Here is a 17961-nt window from a genome sequence, read left to right as displayed (position 1 = left end):
CTGGTGAAGTGTTCTTGTATTTTTTCCCTTATTTTCTTTTGATTTTTTCTCCTCAATAATTGGATAGCTTTGATGTATTCATATTTAGTTATCTCTCAAATAGTGTACCAAGAAAACTAAACAAAAATTAGTTTGTACCTCCCTGTTTTTGTTGTCATTAATATTTGTTTTTTATTGTGAAAACTTCAAGCATTTACTATATAAAAACCAGAATAAAAGCACGCACATTTTAGCTAGATGCTATCCAGTTTTTTCAAAGTTTTCAACCGATTTTTATCCACCACATATGGTGAGAAAATCACAGATTTTTATCCAGTATTACATCCTGAAAAACTGTGAAAACAATTTGGGTTTTTTTCCTGTTTTCCCACAGTTTTCTGCCCTAAAAAACTTGACTGTGCATCCAGTGACCCTGTGATCCATTGCGCTGAGTTTGATACCTCATGAAACCATCGAAAAGTTCTCTTCCAGAAGGTCCACAAGGTAGCTATCCATTCGTAACATCCATGTCCATTGCCATTGGCTACTCGAGGATGACGGGGAATCCACATTTTCCAGCGGTCCAGCATTCCAGCAGTCCAGCGGTCCGTCCGCCGGTCCAGCGGTCTAGCCCCGCATTCCATCTATCCGGCAGTCGAGATCCGCAAAATCAATGCAGATGATCTTGCCGCGTCACGTCGAATCCATAATCGTCCCCCATGGTATTCGCCTCGATGTAATCTTATAATAATCCAGCTCGAGCAGGGACAGCTTCTCGTCCCCGATTTTTTCATCTTTCCCCCCCACTATCGCTTGCTAACCGGCTGCTGTGCGGTCTCTGTCGACACTCTTTAACGCGACACCCAACCCTCGCCCTGTCATGCCGCCTCCAGAGCCTCACATCTTAGGAACTGGAGACGTCCTCTGTCTCTACTGTGATTGCCAGACACCGCTCTGCCCTCGGCTCTGTCGAAGAGGCAAGAACATTGCCCGTGTCTATGTCAAGGCAAGTCTGTGCTTTCTCTTTCCCTCATCCGATCACTGACAAGGAGAACTCTATGTACCATTAGTGTCACAAACCTCATAGGGGCACGCACAAGCAGCACTACGTGTATCCATCGCTTGCCGTCCCCCTCGAGGTCATGGAGAAGGCGGCTCAAAACATCTCTGACTCTCCCCTCCCATCCCCACTACCCTCCCCACCCTCTAGTGTGCCCAGCTCACCCAGCTCAGCACCAACGGCGCCTCCTTCCTCCCTCGCTCCCTTCCCCCTCTCCCTCGACCCTAGTCCTTCTTTGGTGGCCGTATCTTCGCTCTCTCAGGCTGCCATACCCTTGACCGCTCAGGCTAAGCGCAAGCCATCTCCTCGCAAGAAGAAGAACGCTGCCGCCAAGTTCAAGATCACCCCAGCCCTCAAATGCTCTGTGAGCGGGTGCACAGGACGTGCACCTAGCTCAGCGTACGAGTGCGATCGCAAGATGTGCGCGACGCACTGCGGCTTCGAGGGCGGCTGCCACTCTGTGCCGACGCATGTAGACCTTCGCCCCATGTCGTCTCAATCGCAGGCTGGGCCGTCAGCGTCTCAGACAGATGAGTCGAGCTCTCAGGCGGCATTGGCCCGTGCCATTGACGATGCACTCTCGCACGTTGACCCCACCCTTCGCCCCTCTGCCCCTTCAGCAAAGAGCTTGGGTAAGCGGCGAGCTGACGATATGCCGCCCTCGACGGCACCACCAGCTCTCCAGGCCACACGCACCTTGACTCTCCCTTCCAGCGGGCGACCCGAGACCACCGAGGCTCCTCCCTTTGGGTCTACCCGCTACACTGTGCAGTTAAATGATACCTGGAATGGCAAGTTCGAGATTGACCAGTCTCGGATGGTTCGCAACATCAGTGGCGAGCATATTCGCAAGGCTTGCCAGAGGGATGTCAAGAAGGTTCTCAAGGTATTCATATACTACGATGTGAGTTTTCTTATTTTTTCCAACGGTTCGCTCGCTAACTTTGATTAGGATAAAGTCGACCCAAAGCTCCTCTACCTCCAAGGTCAGGCAAACCTGCCGACCTGGCCTTATTTCTCGCTCCTTGCATGCGCCCAGGCCCGTCCATCCGAGCTCCACTATCTGCATGAGGACACGCTCGTCGACAAGTGGGATTCTGGCGAATTCCAAGTCTGGGCAAGCTGTGACATCAGCGTCATCCACACGGTACGAGAGAATGACACCCTGCTCTTCAAGTTGCGAGAGGTTCAAGAATGCTTCGGGCTCGACACGTTCACCAGCCGCCTTGGCAAGATGAAGACGCCTGTCAATGCCATGTCCAAGACAGACATCAGCCTCATGCGCAAGCGCCCACGCCCGCCCACGCCTGACCTCTTGGCGTCTCCACAGTCCTCTGAGGACTCTCCTTACAATCCCATGGACGCCGTGCCCTCCCCCTCGGCTCGTTCAATTCGTCGCAAGGTTTCCCCCTCTTCACACGTCTCCTCGTCCTCGTCCTCATCCTCGTCCCCATCTCCTTCGCGTCTCAATCCATCTCCCTCACACCCAGGCCCTTCCCTCCTTCAGCCGCAGCCAGAACTCGTCAACCGCATTGTTGGCCTTCCACTCCCAAAGATGCCGCCGTCCGTGACTGTTGTGCCCCTCCCTCCTTCACCTCTTGGCCCATCACCTATGCTTCCGGCGAAGGTGTTCGACCAGGAACCCAATCATATCCAGTGGCCGACACATTGGCATGTTGTCGACGTGCTCAATGGTCTCTACTGGCTACGGAGTCCATCCCTGCGCAGCAAGGGCCTCTTGGAGGTGTTCAAGCATGTCTTCGGCACGCGATATGTCCGGTCGACCGTCTACGAGACAGTCGACAAGTGGGGCAAGCTTGAACCCTCGCAAAGGTGTTCGTTCTACAAGGCCAACCACACGCCCATGGGATATTGGAGGGCTCTCCCGAAAAAACCGAAGAAGAAAAAGAAGATCACCACCGAGACGGTCGACATGGACTTTACGAACATCCCGGTGACGCCGCCGATCCCATCTATACCGCGCATCAAGATCGAGCCCAACTCAGAGGTAATCGCTCGCGTCTCAGAGGTTTTCGAACATGACTTGGACCCGGCGGCGGTTTACGACTTGACGGAGGGTTTGTAGTGTTTGAGGCACATTAGTATACATAGCTATGTTTTAACTTCGTTCTGTATCACACACCATTACTTGTTATGTTTTTATCGCTCAATCCATGTACGTTGACTTGGATACAAAAACGAATCGAATTGTCTAAAATACATACAAAGAGAGTAAAAGCTAGTTTGTGTCAGAGGGACAAGGAGAATAAGTGGGACAGAGGCCTTTCCTCTCGAGAGAGGCAAGGACATCTATGTTACGAAGACGAACCATCTCGTCTAGAAAGAAATTGTACCTTATTGGCCTCATCTCCCGGACGATTGCATGAAATGAGCCAAGCCATACGTTTACCTGTTCTGCAACACTGGAATTAAACCACCACCCGCTTCCATCCTCCGACTGCAGCTCCGGAAAGTCAGCAGGGTTGCAGTACCGCTGGCAGAACTCGTCTGTCGTCTTGTGCTTGTTGCGAAAATGGAATATGTCGACGGACATACCAACGGTGTCCCACCAAGGGTCTTGCATCGCCTGCTTTTTGGCCTTGCAGGCGGTGTCGTATATCCAGTGCTCAGGTTTTTGAGCACCGGGTATGCTGAATATGTCTTTAACCATTTTCTAAATGCGACATTAGTCAGAGGAATCGACTTTTTAAAAAAAAACGGCACACCAATACGTTCGAGACAGCCTCAGCGCGATTAAAGGTGCCTCGAGCAAGGATTATGCCGCAGGGACGAACAATTGTGACTTCGCAACAGGAGCGGCGGCGTGCGAGCAGGAGTTTGAAGCGTTTGGGACGCTTGGACGGACAGGTTTCTTGATCCTCGTTGGTGGTGTCAGGGACGCCGACATTGACAGGGCTGTGATCAACGTGCTGAGTGATGTTCCCAGCTTCGTCGACTTCGAAATATTCAAGAGCCTCCGTATAGAGGCTCTCGTCGTCGTCGTCATCGTTTGATTCTTCTCGATGTGCAGTCTTGACACGTGCAAGTCGATTCTTGAGTTCAAACATGGACCTGCCTCGATCGCGACTTTGAATCTCCATCTCCCGGTGTTGTTGGTCATTGCATGTGCTTTTCGTTCGGTATGTAGGCACAATGGAGTTCGAGCAGCCCTCGACGGCGCAAATGTTTGCGAGGTAGGAATGCAGTTCGCAGTAGTGGTCGAGCTTGGTTTCAAGCGGATAGGTGCATCGATGATACTTGCAGACGAAGTGACCGATGGTCACCCCGTCGCTGACAGCAACTTGGCACTTCCCTAAATCACAGATGAGCACAAGAACAATTAGAAGAAATAAGACTCACAGCGTTTGATGCCCTCCGATGTATGCTCCTCAAATACGCGCATGCAGCCACTGCAATGATGTAATAATTCGGCCTGCCCACAGAGTACTATGCGCTCGTTACGCTCTTGCATAGCATCGTTGAAACGTGTGCGGTTATCGCCTTTGTGGGGAATTGATAGAGGGAGTTTGATCACCATTTGATCTCGGAGGAGCGCGAGGATCGTCCAGGCAGCCCACACCTGTTCTTGGTTCAGGTATGTGCTGAACTTGTCGGGCTCTGCGTCGCCTTCTTCTAGCAGAGAGGAGGTAAAATACCGGTCACTGAAGGCGTGACCATTCCGTGCGAAGGTGAGCTCATATGTTTTGGCCAAGCTTGTGGCAGACGTGCTAGAGGAGCGCCTTAGAATCGAAGATAGAGCTAGACAACAATCCACGCACGCGGAAACCATCATCGAGTTTGTCCATAACTCTGCTAGCACCCTTTCAATGAATTGATGTGTACCTACTTGGAGGTATTCGTGTACGTCGTAGTCGTCGTAGTATGTGCACGTGAGGCAATTGTCGTGAACGTAGTAATTATAATGGTATTGGTAACCACATCCTGGAGGAATTGATGTTAGCAGAACTTGAAATAGGGCAAAACCACGCACGCACTATCGCATGTGAGGTCTGTTGACTTGCCCAGCTGAACGCCATGGCTTATAGTAAAGACAATGGCGTCCAGAACGTTCTCTTGCCTCAACTCCGATGACTTGTCGCAGGCGTCATTTTTACAGTGTCGAGTAGGAGGGTGGAGGGAGTACAAAGCTAGAAGATGTCAGGGTGATTTCAGAACAGAGAGTAGCTACTTACAAATACCACGATGTGCGCCATGCTGCTCGAACACCTGAGGCAAAGACAGATAGATCTCCTTTGCAGTCGGAGCAGACCAAATGTGGTCCTTTAGTGCGCTCCATAGGACATGGATCTGGCCATCGTCAAGGCCAGTAGCGTTGCTAGCCACCTGTAGATATAAATATGGGATGAACGTAGGAGCAACAGATGTATTCTTTGAGGCGTGCTGAAGGGTGGCCACGTCGTTGCGCATTTCGCAGCAGCAACTGATGAAGATAGTCATCTGCTCCATCGTTAATGTTGAGAGCGGGGGGTATCGCGATATTGTTGTGTAAGCGGCGGCGAGTGAGACGGATTCGGGCATTATATTAGGTGGAATCGAGGTTTGTAGCCCGAACGCGGAGGGATAGATGACTGAGGATGAGGTATATAGGGAGAGATAACAGGGAGCCTTAGCGTCACTAGTAACAGGGGCTAATATTCTACTTAGGGCTGACGCGACAGTGTCACATGTAGGTTGGCTTTTTTGTTCCCACGCTTGTGGCCAGGGCACGGGAGCTCAGACATACACATAATCGTGCTCGTGCTACAGCAAGGGCGTTGGCTAGAAATATCGTGACAGGCGTATGGGCCACAACCGTTGATTAGCCGAGCTCAGTTCTGGCAGGACAGCATTTCGCACTGCCAAAACCTCCGACTGAATATAGATCGTTGGTACCCGGCGGCCCTCAGGCCCGAGATCTATGTTTTGCTTCCCCAAACTTTACCCGCCATAATGCACATGACAAAGAAGATGGCGACCCCACCATGTATCTATATCGAGCCCACTATCTCAGGTGTATCATCCGTACGCACTGCTGTTAGCTGAATGTCTGCGTGGGTAGCATGTTGCAACTGGTCATGTGCAGTCGTTAAGTAAGGCAAAAGGTTAATTGTACTATAGGATTCAGATAAATCTCACCAAGACGCACATGTGTGCAGAGTAACATTCATTTTATGGCTGACTTGCAGTGAGGAGGCATCTTCGGTGTACTCCGAGTCGGTGAATGCATGTCGGTCTTTCGGGAATCTTCGACTCCGTATATCCCGAAAAGCGAGAATATCCGTGCCAAGCCAAGGAACTTGGAGGATAAGCACTGGTTTTGGATATGCATGTAGGGGAAGGTGTTTCTATTCCACGAAGGGCAGAATTTTGGATAGTGGCATCCCACAGTTGTCCCACAGAAGCATTTCCTTTTGAGTGGGTAAGTCTATCTCGGCGTTACTCGGCTAGCCGCCACATGGCATGACCTCTCAGGCCCAGGTGTAGCATACTGAAAGAATATGGAATATTGAAAGTGCTCTTGCCCAGAGCAGGCCCTCAAATTGGGTAACACAACAAGCTATGAACAGGTTCTTCGTGCGTTATCATCTACTTAAACTGTCACAACTGGAGGCGTATTCACATACCCAACGTTTTTCGAAGGCGTACACTGTCTCTCAAAACTAGGGATACTTAATGCCCGTCCGGAAGGTTTTCAAGCTTTCATCCCTGTAAATTATCGGATGTTGCTGGATTAACATGACATTTGATAAGGCATTTTTCAATACGAGAGCACCAACCGTGACATCGAGCACTCAACTAAACCAAGCTGTTTTAAGATAAAAATTCTAGCGAATATTATTGACGAAGAAGTAGCATTACATTTGATAGTGCTGTGAGGGAGCGACCAAACGAGCCCCAGCTGCGCTGCAGGTGAGGCCATAAACTCTCATAGAGCCAAGGCAGTCTCCGAATTTGACGAGCAATTCCAGTACAACAATTCTCATGAAGGTCGCTGTTGACTTCCCGTGGTACCGTGCCACCACCATTTTGTGTCTACGTTCCCTTCATATCGCGCTAAATGTATATGCCGCTAAGGTCATACAGGACGTCTTGCCCTCTTGACATATGAATGGTGGAATAGAACGTAAACTACGCATTACCTACTCGATCTTGTTCTAAAACTGCAATATGAAGACATCTACATAACGCGCCACCATTCAGGATATAATATTACTTTTTGGCATTGTTTAGCAGTAGGTCACCGTAGGTAACTTTCCGCACGTGATGACGCACGTGTACTTTTACGGTATTACCTGGACTCCCAACTGCGATCTCATTGTATTAGGTTCGGTTTTCAGAAAGGTGATCAAGTTCTTGAATACTACGTGGTCAATACGCATGTCCGATACATCATTTCTAGCAGGAGAAAATAATGACTCACCAACAAATATCCACTCAAAACAATCCATGCAGAACAAAGCAGATTTTCCTGGCTCGTATCTGTTGTTATGGACGTCACAATCCTCTGCAGAAACAAACATAGCATCATTTTGACTCGACTGGGAGCAGCCACGAGGAACCGGGCCTCGACGCAGAGGCTTATAGCCGTGATGGCGCTTTCTGTGCTTGGTAAGTGCAGACGGGTCCGCCGTGCGGTGCTCGCAGTCGGGGCACTTTCTTGGCTTCTCTCGTAAGCTGAAATGTAAGAGCGCGTCAGTTGAAACGAGGTGACACACATGTCGTGACACTAAACGTACTGAATTGCCGATTCGTGAGTTTCGGTGGCAGAACGCTGGTCAGAGCTGAACGTGCATCCCAAGTAGCGACAATGAAAGCGCTTTGCTGCGCTGGGTGTCATTGTTGCTGGTTGTCACAACATTCTACACGGACACTGGAATTTTATACGACCGTATATTTTTGAGAAGTCCTTCACTACGCGGAGTCAGTGAGTTACAACTCGCATTCTGCGATCCATTACACTGACCCTGATTTATCCTGGTGATGTCAAAAGTTTGTATCCAAGTTCCTGTGGGTACATAACGTAACCATCCGTTTGGATTACCCATGTTGACAGCCATTGGTTCCCTGGTAGTTCTGATAGACTATGGCTGACGGCATGCGTGTTCGGGTTTTGGGTGCTTACAGTACGCATCGAGGTCACGATAAAGGTGCGTATCATTTCGTAGTGCTGAAATGCTGTATTTTGTGACGTTTGCAAATAAGAACCTGACTGCGGAATTTCTTGCATGGAATAGTACGGAATGATGCAAGTTATGTCGAGCCAACTTGAATTCACACGCTGGCATATATCAGCAGAACATTGCTCATTGTTTCTTGGCTCCGGTACCTTCGCCAGAAAATCCGTCTTCATCGTTCATTTATCCTCAGCAAGGATTGAAGATGTCGCTCGGAGGAAGATAACCGCGTTGCAAGTTCGGAGACTTCGGACAAAAATACATCCACACGATGTCAATCAGCGCTTGAACCTTGTTTTGCGTCCCCGCAACGTCGTCGTATGATACGGAACTCGTACCGATCATAGGCTAGCACCACGGCCTTGGCTAGCGCTCTTCCAGCAGATTTCGTATAACGAAGCTATCGAATGATCTCATTTCCTCAAGGGAGCGGCGTGATACATTCACACTGCCTAAACTCTACCGGGACAAATGAAACCTTCATTTTTGGAGAGATCTACGTCGCATTCATCGGACACACTACGGATGACAACGAAGATAGCTGCCCCTTAATCGGACCGAGGATCTCGGGTTAGGCATATGTTAGGCATATGTTTCCGCAGTTCTGTCACATATCCACGTGGATACGAGGCTAGCTATCGGCCAAGCCCCACCATGAAATCAGAACACGGCCCCATATATATAGAAATCCCAGGCACAATGACATATTCTCCCATCCAAATGCTCATTGAAACGGCGGTAACGCCATACATTCAGCGGGTGAATCGTTTTCGCTGAAATGAAGGAGCCTCACCATACATCATTGCCGGTCTTGGGCGTGATGTTTTTAGTGTTGCCGCTGTTTGAGAAATCAGCTCAAACTGACACTTTGAAATCCCATTTCTTGCCACAATACTGACCAGTGAAGTGTTACCCTTTGCGGTTTTTAGCCTCTACACAGCGACGAGGTGTGTTGTCTGGACTGATAATAAGTGCAAGTACAAGTTCCTTCGGCGGGCTACGAGTGCGTCAGAGCTATAAAGTTTTTGTGTATCCTCAAGCTCGGTACGCTCAGGACATATGAAATTGTGCGCCCCCGCCGGGTTTACGACATATTCGCAGCATAGCGCCGTTACGCCATACCGAGATCACCGAACGTCGATCACCGGGCTTCGAACGCCCACATTTGTTCATCGCAGCCGTTTTAGGCCCCCACACACATTTAGCTTCCTCGGAGCTTCTGATCTTATACTTCTTGCGTCAGTGCCGCCCAAACTTAACCAGCCTCGCCCGTCAGAGATCCGTTATTCCCGATAAATGCTTCTTCGCTGCATCCCTCGTTTTTACTTATGTTTATACAACACGGACTCGCCGTACCGTGACTACAGTCAGCTACATGTCTTGCTTTCACTGTATCCTTTGCTACACATTACCCAGCAAGACACCATCCCGTTCTACCCTCATCCGATTGCAGCGCCCCTGCCTCTCGGCGGGTTACCAGATATGTTCGTATCCTTATACCATATTAGTATGCCATGCGCTCGCGCTTCGCGGGATACAGTCTCTCAGACCTTTCATTTGCGACCCTGTGGCGCTACAAGCGCGCTATTCGGACCATGCTTTGATGAGACACCCGGCCGGAGATCTTACTGCATGACGCCACTAGATATGGCGCAACGTGTTTCCCCCATGCTCCCTGCTTGGCTCCACGGCGTCCTCCACAGTGCAATTAGTTGCCCTCACCTCTTTGAATATCCGCTCTACTCGGTTTTTTCCCAAGTTATACAATCCATGTAGGTGATGCTAGGGCAAAGGCCATAGCGTTAACGTATCCAATAACAAGTGGCACAGTCACTTAGGCTGCTATCTACTACCTGTTTTATGCCCTCATTTTGTTTTATTATTTCTGCTGCATACAAGCTGCGTGTCTCTGTTTTTGTTGACAGCTCGCAGACCTACATAGACGTGGAACCGTCCCACCGCTCAGTCTATGAAATTAAGATGAAACATGAAGAGCGCAAGCGCAGGACCCCCGAAAATCCCGGTGGAGGCCTGTTCCGATTTACGGCTGGCCGATCCGGACATTTGCCCCTATTCAGGGTCGCCAATCCGGACAGAGTGACAGGCCTCCGGGAGTAGGGGCTTAAAAAATCCGGACAGAGCGACAGGCCTCACGAGATAGGGGTTATTACGATCCGGACATAGGAACAGGCATCGTCAGAGTTGTTAACGCTGATCCGGACACCACCTATCTGTAAGTCCAATTGTCAGAGCAGTCGGCAATACTCTAGTGGCAGATTTATGTTTGAACCTTGCATCATTATGATAGAAAGGAGAAAAAAGTAAGTGTTGCCACAAGGTAAAGCAACGAGGTGCCTTACTTGTCAACTAATATAAGCCTAAGCCAGAGTAAGCGTCTGCAATAGCTGGGGTAACATAACTTTAGTCCCCGTTGGGGTGTATTTGATGATATAGCTGCCTTGTGGGCGCTCAAAGCGCGGAACCGTAGCTTAACGGTTAGAGCGGCCATCTTGTTTTGTGCCATCGCCGGTTCGAACCTTCCCCCCGCCAACAATGCACGCCTGGTTCTTTGTAAAGAAAAGTGCTCCAATTCGAAGTCCACCGCGAACGTGTTACTCAGTAACCATGACGAGCTTGATATGCCACTCGTTATAACACTATGGCTTGAGACTATTTTTCCCACAAGAATAGGCGGCTCGAGTCCGGACAGGGCGACAGGCCTTCGTGAGTACGGACCACGCACCAGGGCATCGAGGTTGACTACAGTCCGGACGTGGGACCAGGCATGACATCCTATGCCCGATCCGGATCCGGACCTGGGGTAAGCCCCTATCTACTGGGTTGCTCAGACGTCAGCAGCGGATCCGGATACGGGGTTAGCCGGACCAAGCCGTTTGCCCCATTAGGCAAGTCAGTCCGGACTTTGAACCAGGCCACCTGTCCCAAATAGGAAGGAGCAGTCCGGACTTTGGAACAATCCTTCACTGAGATATTCGGGGGTCCTGCAAGCGCTCGTAAAAGTACGTTGATTGAGTTTTGTTATGTTCACCGACTACGGATTGGGAGCTTCTTCTATGCATCCTGTCAGTTCGTATTTTCTTGTACGCTGACACGTTGAAAAAATGTCTAAATCTCACGGTGGAGTCGGGGTTGACACTAGCGCACCTGATGAAGGAGGCGTCGCTGGCGCTTGTGATGTGGCGCTTAGCTGACACGACTTTGCAGTCCCGGAGGTTCGGATCGACCCCCGAAGGACGACGTGATCTTAGAAATAACCCCTATTTAGAACGCTTTCGCTTACTCATAGGGGCTCACACCACCCTTGTACTCCCGCCCGTTTGCTGCCTCATCCAAGCCTCATCTTCTTCAACTTCCAACTGCGCTGACCATACCAGCCGTTTAGGCCAACTGGACGTGAACACTCTGATATGCCTCTCGCACCGCCAATCAACATCCCGAAATGGCTCGAGCAGAACATCCACCTGCTCAAGCCACCCGTGGGCAACTACTGCCTCTACCGCGAGAAGGACTTTACCGTCATGGCTGTCGGTGGGCCGAACGAGAGGAATGACTACCACGTCAACGAGACTGAGGTGCGCTCTCGTTCTCGCCACATTGGTGACGCGATGCGACTTTTGGATTGCTTATCGCGTGGCTGGCTGTAGGAGTGGTTTTACCAGTACAAGGGTGACATGCTCCTGCGCGTTGTGGACGGCGAGGAGTTCAAGGATATCCCGATCAGGGAAGGGGACATGTTTTTGCTTCCAGGTATGTCGTATCTCCCGTCTTGAAGCTCTCTAGCGGGAGTAGCACGATGAATGGCGCACAGGCAACACTCCACACAGCCCCGTCCGGTTCGCAGACACGATCGGCATTGTCATCGAGCGCGTCCGTCCCGAGAAAGCCATCGGTGCGCGCTTTTCCTTTCTATTTTCCGCCGCTATCCTGGTGGACTAATGCTGGCAAATGTGTGCAGACACGTTGCAGTGGTACTGCCGCGAGCCTGCGCACGCGCAGCTCAAGATCATCCACAAGGAGAGCTTCCACTGCACCGACCTCGGTACGCAGCTCAAGCCCGTCATCCAGCGCTGGCAGCAGAGCGAGGACCTCAGGGTGTGCAAGGGCGCGGACGGCTGTGGTGCGGTTGCGCCGCCGAAGTGATTCTGCTTGGTGGGCGCCGCTGCGAACGAGGGGAAGGAGGGTGAAGCTTAAGCTAAGCACAAGGATTTGAACGAGATGTAATGTTATTTTGTATATCTAGGAGTGTAGTCGTTTCCTTCTCGTTTCTCAGCTCTTGACGACGAAAGTTTGATGAAAATCATGAAGTAGTTTGGCGGTGGTTGTTCGGCGCTCAGAGTCATCGCAGGGGGTCGCGTCCGACGCGCTCTTTCTCCTCGACTGCATGCTTCCTGTGCATGGCGAGTCGCATTCGCTCTTTACCAGTACTCACCACACTCTTTCATCCACACAACGACATAGCACATCCATCCCCAATCATGACCTCGCTTTCGACCTCTACCTCTGGTTCGAACTCAACGTCGCCAATCCCAACATGGCACCTCCCCATCCCACACACCTACAACATGTACGAGATCCCCACCGCCTCCACCGAACGCGCGCGTGTCGCCTCTTCATTGACATCTCTCGCCGACTCGGACTTAGTGGGCAAGCACCTGCTCAAGGGTCTCGCGCTCACAACGGGCTCCGCGCTCGGCTTCGACCCGCCGACGCGCGCCGAGTGTCTCGCGAGCTACATGAAGTCGAACCGTGTCGGGCTAACAGAGGGTGCGCGAGCGTGGAGTAAGCACGCGGCGAGGTCTGGGTCTGGGTCTGGCGCTGAGGGCGCTGACTCTGCCCAATCCGCTGAAGCGGGCGCTTCCGGGATGTCGTCCGCGTTGGCTCAGTCTCCACTTCTGGGCGGGGATGCTCATCCCGAGTCGAACCCTTCCTCACCATCACCATCAACACCTTCATTGCACGAAGAAGAGCCACTTGTTGAACCCACAAATCCCAAGAAACAGAATAAACCCAAAGAAGCCCCGTCCAGCGACAGCGGCGGATGGTGGGGCAGACCCTCGGGCCCCGTCGCGGGCATCAACGCGCGCGCGCTGCAGCTATTCGAGCGCGTGTTCGACGGCGCGACTTGGCGCAATCTGCACTGGCTGCCGCACCAGGTGCTCGCGTACGAGGTGCGCATGCCCGAGGGATATGGGATGCGGTGGTCGCAGGATTTGAAGGGGGTTGAGTTGGAGGATCATAGGATGGCTTTGAGAGGAGCTGCTGGGGAAGAGAGAGAGGGGAAGATGGAGGGCGCAGGAGGGGGGAACACGGTGGAGGAGGATGTAAGAGGAGAGGAGGCGCAGGAGAGACAGTCAAGGTCGTGGGTCTTCCGAGGGTTTCTCGAGCCGATGATGGAGAATGGGCACGAGCTGGGGTGGAGGCATTGATCCTTGATTTTAGCTCTAATAGGTGCATGCGCCCAACTCAAGTGGTCTACGATGCGCTGGCCTTGTCGCTGACCCGGTGACCAGTCCGCTACCTTGCGTCATTCCGCTGGTGCCCCACGAAATCCTGGGAGGACTGAAATAACTCAGATTGGTACGATCGGTCCGCCACGCTTCCCTTATCTCTCCCCCGACGCTCGATACCTAAGCATCGTCGATCATGGCATCCCCCACCAGCTCTCGCGTATGGTTCAGTAAGCACGCCCATCTCTCTCTGAAACCCATCTCACCCTGAACATCGTTCAGTAACTGGCTCCTCCTCCGGCTTCGGCTTCGAGCTCACCCAGCTCCTCCTCGCGCAAGGCGACATCGTCATCGCCACATTGCGAAAGCCCTCAGCCCTCGACACTCTCGCCGCGTCCTATCCACCCTCGCAGCTGCTCGTTCTCCAGCTGGACGTCACATCCGCCCCCGCCGTGCGCGCTGCGTTCGCACGCGCTATCGACGCGTTTGGGCGCATCGATATAGTGTTCAACAATGCGGGGCAGAACTGTCTCGGCGAGGTCGAGGCCGTGGACGAGGAGAGCGCGCGGAGGCTGTTGGACGTGAACTTTTGGGGTGCGACGCATGTTACGCAGGAGGCGGTGAGGGTTTTCCGGGAGGTGAACAGGCCGCAGGGTGGACGGCTGTTGCAGGTGTCGTCGAGGTTGGGCTTGGTCGGCGGACCGGCGAGCGGGTTTTATTCAGCTTCGTGAGTAGTCTGGTGTCGTTCTTGAAGATGCTGATTTCTGAACGATGCGCAATGTTATTTTTGTCCGATTATAGTAAATTCGGTGAGTGATCCACACCGAACTGCAGTCGACCACATACTTAGACGGACCATGCTCAGCGCTTGAAGGCCTCACCGAGTCGCTCTACAAAGAGCTCAACCCCGCGTGGAACATCAAAGTCTCCCTCATTGAACCTGGGCCATTCCGCACAAACCTCACCGGCGGCGGCGGCAACGTACATATCGTCCCCCCGCACCCGGCGTACGAAGACCCGTCTCTGCCCTCTGCGCAGTTCAGAGCGTTCATCACGTCGGGCGCGGTGGATGGGGACGCGGTGAAGGCGGTGAAGGTGGTGGAGCGGTTCTCGAGGCTCGAGAATCCACCGTTCAGGCTGCCGCTGCATAAGCGCGTGATTGCGAGTCTGAGGGATAAAATTGGGGAGCTGAGTCGGACCGTGGAGGAGATGGAGGCGTGGTCGGAGGATTTGTATTTCGAGGAGTAGGTGGTTGAGATAAATACTGTATGGCTGTGACGATCTTTGGATCGTTGTACGCTATTGCAATTACTTTGCGTGGTGCAAGCGAGTCATTTCCTATTTTTATTCTTCGCCCTGGCTTAAGATGGCGAGGGTTCTCTCATTGTAGGCAGAGGCCGTGCCTCTCTCAAAGTTGTACAAAGCCTGCGTACATCGCCTGTATTTCCTTAGCATTCGCAGAATTATAACCTTTCGAGCTGTGAATCTTTCTGTCTGATTAACCTACTTCTTCTCATTATACTTGTGTATTGCCGCCCTACAGCTTCGTTTCCGCAGTGCTGTACCGGGTGCTGCAGAGACAGGGGCTATCCGAGCTGAAGTAGCGACGGAAGCTGAGCTCCGCGTGTCTGACGTTGACAGAATGACGTTGACAACAACGACTTGCACTTGAATCCACTTTCAATCCCTCAACATCCCACGAACATAGCCAATGTTAGGCTATATTGCGCAGACCACGCAGGACCCGCATCTTGACCTCGCTGCTTGCTTGTCCTGGGAATTCATCATAACTAGGCAGTGACTCTGGAGCTTAACTTAAACGGACCTTGAACGCCCTCTGGACGTCATACATAAGTACAGCACCTTGTACCAACCCCACATTCACCTCAACCATTCACCATGTCTGCCATGGCCGACACACTCACATCTACACTCACATCCTACCTCAACGCCCTTAATGCCCAGACCATCCCCGCGCTCCTTCACCGCATCCGCCAAGCAAAACCGGCAGACACCTTCCTCGCTCTCCTCTCCGCCTACCTCCTCCTCCGCGCCGCACGGGCCGCACGGCGCCGGCTCACCGCCACAAAGCTGCGCGGACCGCCGCGCACGGACTGGTTTTTCGGCGTCGGCGACGAGCTCATGCGCGCGGGGGACGCGAGCATGCTATACGAGGCGTGGGAATGTAAATATGGCGCCGCGTACACGATTCCGTCGACACTTGGCGCGAGTAGGGTCGTGCTGTGCGATCCGCGGGCGATCGCGCACTTTTATGCGAGGGATACGACGACGTATGTGAGGACGAGGGTGAGCTTGATAGCAATTGAGCATTTGGTGAGTGGGTGGTCTGTTGCCCTTCCTGAGTGGATGGGTGTGTGGTCCAGAGCTGAGATTGTGTTGGCGTGATAGGCTGGGAGGAATCTGCTGTGGGCACAGGGAGATGTGCATAAGAGGTTAGATTGGTGTGATTTTCCAGTTGCGGACTACTGACATGCGGTGGCACTTGACAGGCAGAGGAAGGCGTTGACACCTGCATTCAGCAACTCTGCGATTCGCAAGCTGACTTCTGTATTCATCGACTCGGGACACAAGGTGACAGTGTTGCTCTATTGCTTGTTAGACAAAGACTGAAATAATTATTGGCGGCTGTAGGTCAAGGATGCCTGGAACAACATCATCGATGCTAGCTCTGAAGATGACAGTGCGGTCATCGAAGTGCAGAACTGGTGGGTATATGCGTAGTATTTCCTGCGTCACCAGAAGTTAAAACATGACCAATGTTGTTCTAGGATGAACCACGTCTCGTAAGTTGTACTTTTCCACCCTATTCCTCCCCCCATTCATTCCTACCCTCTGCACACCAGCCTCGACACAATCGGCATCGCCGGCTTCTCCCACGACTTCGGCACCCTGCTGGGCAAACACTCCTCCGTCGCGCAGACTTTCGACCAGATGAACGTCGAGTCGCCCGGCAGGAACTACCGCGCGTTGCTTGCCATCGTCTTCCCCTGGATCCTCAAGTTTCCCAGCAGGCGCCGCACCAAGGTGCTGAATCTGAATAAGACGATGGGCGACAGCGCCGCGCCGATGCTGCAGCGCTCGAGGGAGGAGAAGGCCGCGGGGAATAAGGAAGGGGGTGAGAGGTCGATTATTGAGTTGTTGGGTGAGTTGGTGGCGTGTCATATCTTGTGATGGGAAGATGCGTTGCTGAACGGAGGCGATGTAGTCAAGTCTGAGGCGGACGATGCGGAGCTGCATATGTCATCGCAGGAGGTTGTGGACCAGGTAAGTTAATACTCACGATCTCCAAATCTTGGCTCATCTGAGATACACAGATGAAGCTGCTCATCTTTGCTGGTTACGAGACAACATCGAGTGAGTGGCTTCCACATAATGCCCCCATTTTGAGGAAGCTAATGAACGTACTCTAGTTGCTCTCACCGTACGTATACTCCTCGCGACATCCATATCGCGCCACTTACGAACCCCTTGGGTCATAACAGTGGGCCTTGATTGAGCTGTCGCGGAACCAAGAAACCCAAACCAAGCTCCGCAACGAGCTCTCCCAGTTCACCAACACCGACCCAACGTACGACCAGCTGACCAACTCACTTCCGTACCTCGACGCCGTCACGCTCGAAGTGCTTCGCCTCCGCTCACCCGTCTCTGAAACCACTCGCCTGGTAAGCCTCGCCCTCCTGCGTCCGTCCCGTTGACCAACGAATGACTGACCCACCACCGCCAGGCCGGCGAAGACGACCTCATCCCGCTCTCGCAGCCTATCCCCGACGCCTCCGGAAAGCTCGTCTCGCACATCGCAGTCGCAAAGGGCACGCTCGTCACCGTGCCCATTCACTACACGAACCGGGCCGTCAAGTTCTGGGGGCCCACGGCGCGCGAGTTCGCACCCGAGCGGTGGCTCGATGGGTATGATGGGGAGGGAAAGTACGCAAAGGGCGCGGCGAGGGACGTGTCCGGGCATAGGAACATGTTGACGTTTGCGGACGGGTCGCGGATGTGTTTGGGCAAGGCGTTTGCGGTTGCTGAGTTTAAGGTGCGTCTTTGTGCCTTGCCTGGTTGTGTTGCTGTAGCAACATGCTAATCCGAATTGTGCGTGTGATACAGGCGGTGTTGTCTGTTCTGATCAGGAACTTTTCGTTTGAGCTGCGCGACGGGCCAAGCACCCAGTTCGAGAGCCAGCGCACGCTTTTGCCCCGGCCGAGGGTGGTGGGCGAGAAGGGAGTGGATGTGCCGCTGAGAGTGAGGAGGTTGAACTGAG

At 52.5% G+C, this 17961-nt stretch overlaps 5 protein-coding genes across 5 annotated transcripts; 4 read left to right on the top strand and 1 right to left on the bottom strand.

Moving 5' to 3' along the window:
* Window positions 1–506: 506 nt before the first annotated feature.
* On the top strand, window positions 507–3125 carry CONPUDRAFT_76952 (uncharacterized protein; the record flags this gene model as incomplete). Its single annotated transcript, XM_007775714.1, has 3 exons — window positions 507–584; window positions 1050–1943; window positions 1992–3125. The coding sequence occupies 3 exons, from the start codon at window positions 507–509 to the stop codon at window positions 3123–3125; spliced, it is 2106 nt and encodes a 701-aa protein (XP_007773904.1).
* Window positions 3126–3278: 153 nt separating this feature from the next.
* Window positions 3279–5506, bottom strand: CONPUDRAFT_65267 (uncharacterized protein; the record flags this gene model as incomplete). Its single annotated transcript, XM_007775587.1, has 6 exons — window positions 3279–3713; window positions 3766–4352; window positions 4400–4767; window positions 4819–4981; window positions 5035–5187; window positions 5239–5506. The coding sequence occupies 6 exons, from the start codon at window positions 5504–5506 to the stop codon at window positions 3279–3281; spliced, it is 1974 nt and encodes a 657-aa protein (XP_007773777.1).
* A 5715-nt stretch (window positions 5507–11221) lies between these two features.
* On the top strand, window positions 11222–12532 carry CONPUDRAFT_139862 (3-hydroxyanthranilate 3,4-dioxygenase). The gene is made up of 5 exons (XM_007775713.1): window positions 11222–11234; window positions 11610–11807; window positions 11880–11982; window positions 12044–12124; window positions 12191–12532. The coding sequence occupies exons 2-5, from the start codon at window positions 11643–11645 to the stop codon at window positions 12373–12375; spliced, it is 534 nt and encodes a 177-aa protein (XP_007773903.1). The 5' UTR covers window positions 11222–11234; window positions 11610–11642; the 3' UTR covers window positions 12376–12532.
* Window positions 12533–12717: 185 nt separating this feature from the next.
* On the top strand, window positions 12718–15021 carry CONPUDRAFT_131374 (NAD(P)-binding protein). Its single transcript, XM_007775712.1, has 4 exons — window positions 12718–13912; window positions 13965–14409; window positions 14484–14491; window positions 14548–15021. The coding sequence occupies exons 1-4, from the start codon at window positions 13879–13881 to the stop codon at window positions 14928–14930; spliced, it is 870 nt and encodes a 289-aa protein (XP_007773902.1). The 5' UTR covers window positions 12718–13878; the 3' UTR covers window positions 14931–15021.
* Window positions 15022–15581: 560 nt separating this feature from the next.
* Window positions 15582–17960, top strand: CONPUDRAFT_158681 (cytochrome P450; the record flags this gene model as incomplete). The annotated part of the gene is made up of 12 exons (XM_007775711.1): window positions 15582–16016; window positions 16092–16135; window positions 16193–16274; window positions 16335–16408; window positions 16472–16486; window positions 16547–16845; window positions 16909–16967; window positions 17018–17057; window positions 17114–17124; window positions 17186–17365; window positions 17428–17736; window positions 17808–17960. 12 exons carry the CDS (start codon window positions 15582–15584, stop codon window positions 17958–17960), a joined length of 1701 nt encoding a protein of 566 aa, XP_007773901.1.
* Window position 17961: the final 1 nt, after the last annotated feature.

The sequence above is a fragment of the Coniophora puteana genome (genome assembly GCF_000271625.1).
Source record: "Coniophora puteana RWD-64-598 SS2 unplaced genomic scaffold CONPUscaffold_15, whole genome shotgun sequence".
Classification (NCBI taxonomy): Eukaryota; Fungi; Basidiomycota; class Agaricomycetes; order Boletales; family Coniophoraceae; genus Coniophora; species Coniophora puteana.
This window is presented reverse-complemented; position numbering and strand designations above follow the sequence as displayed.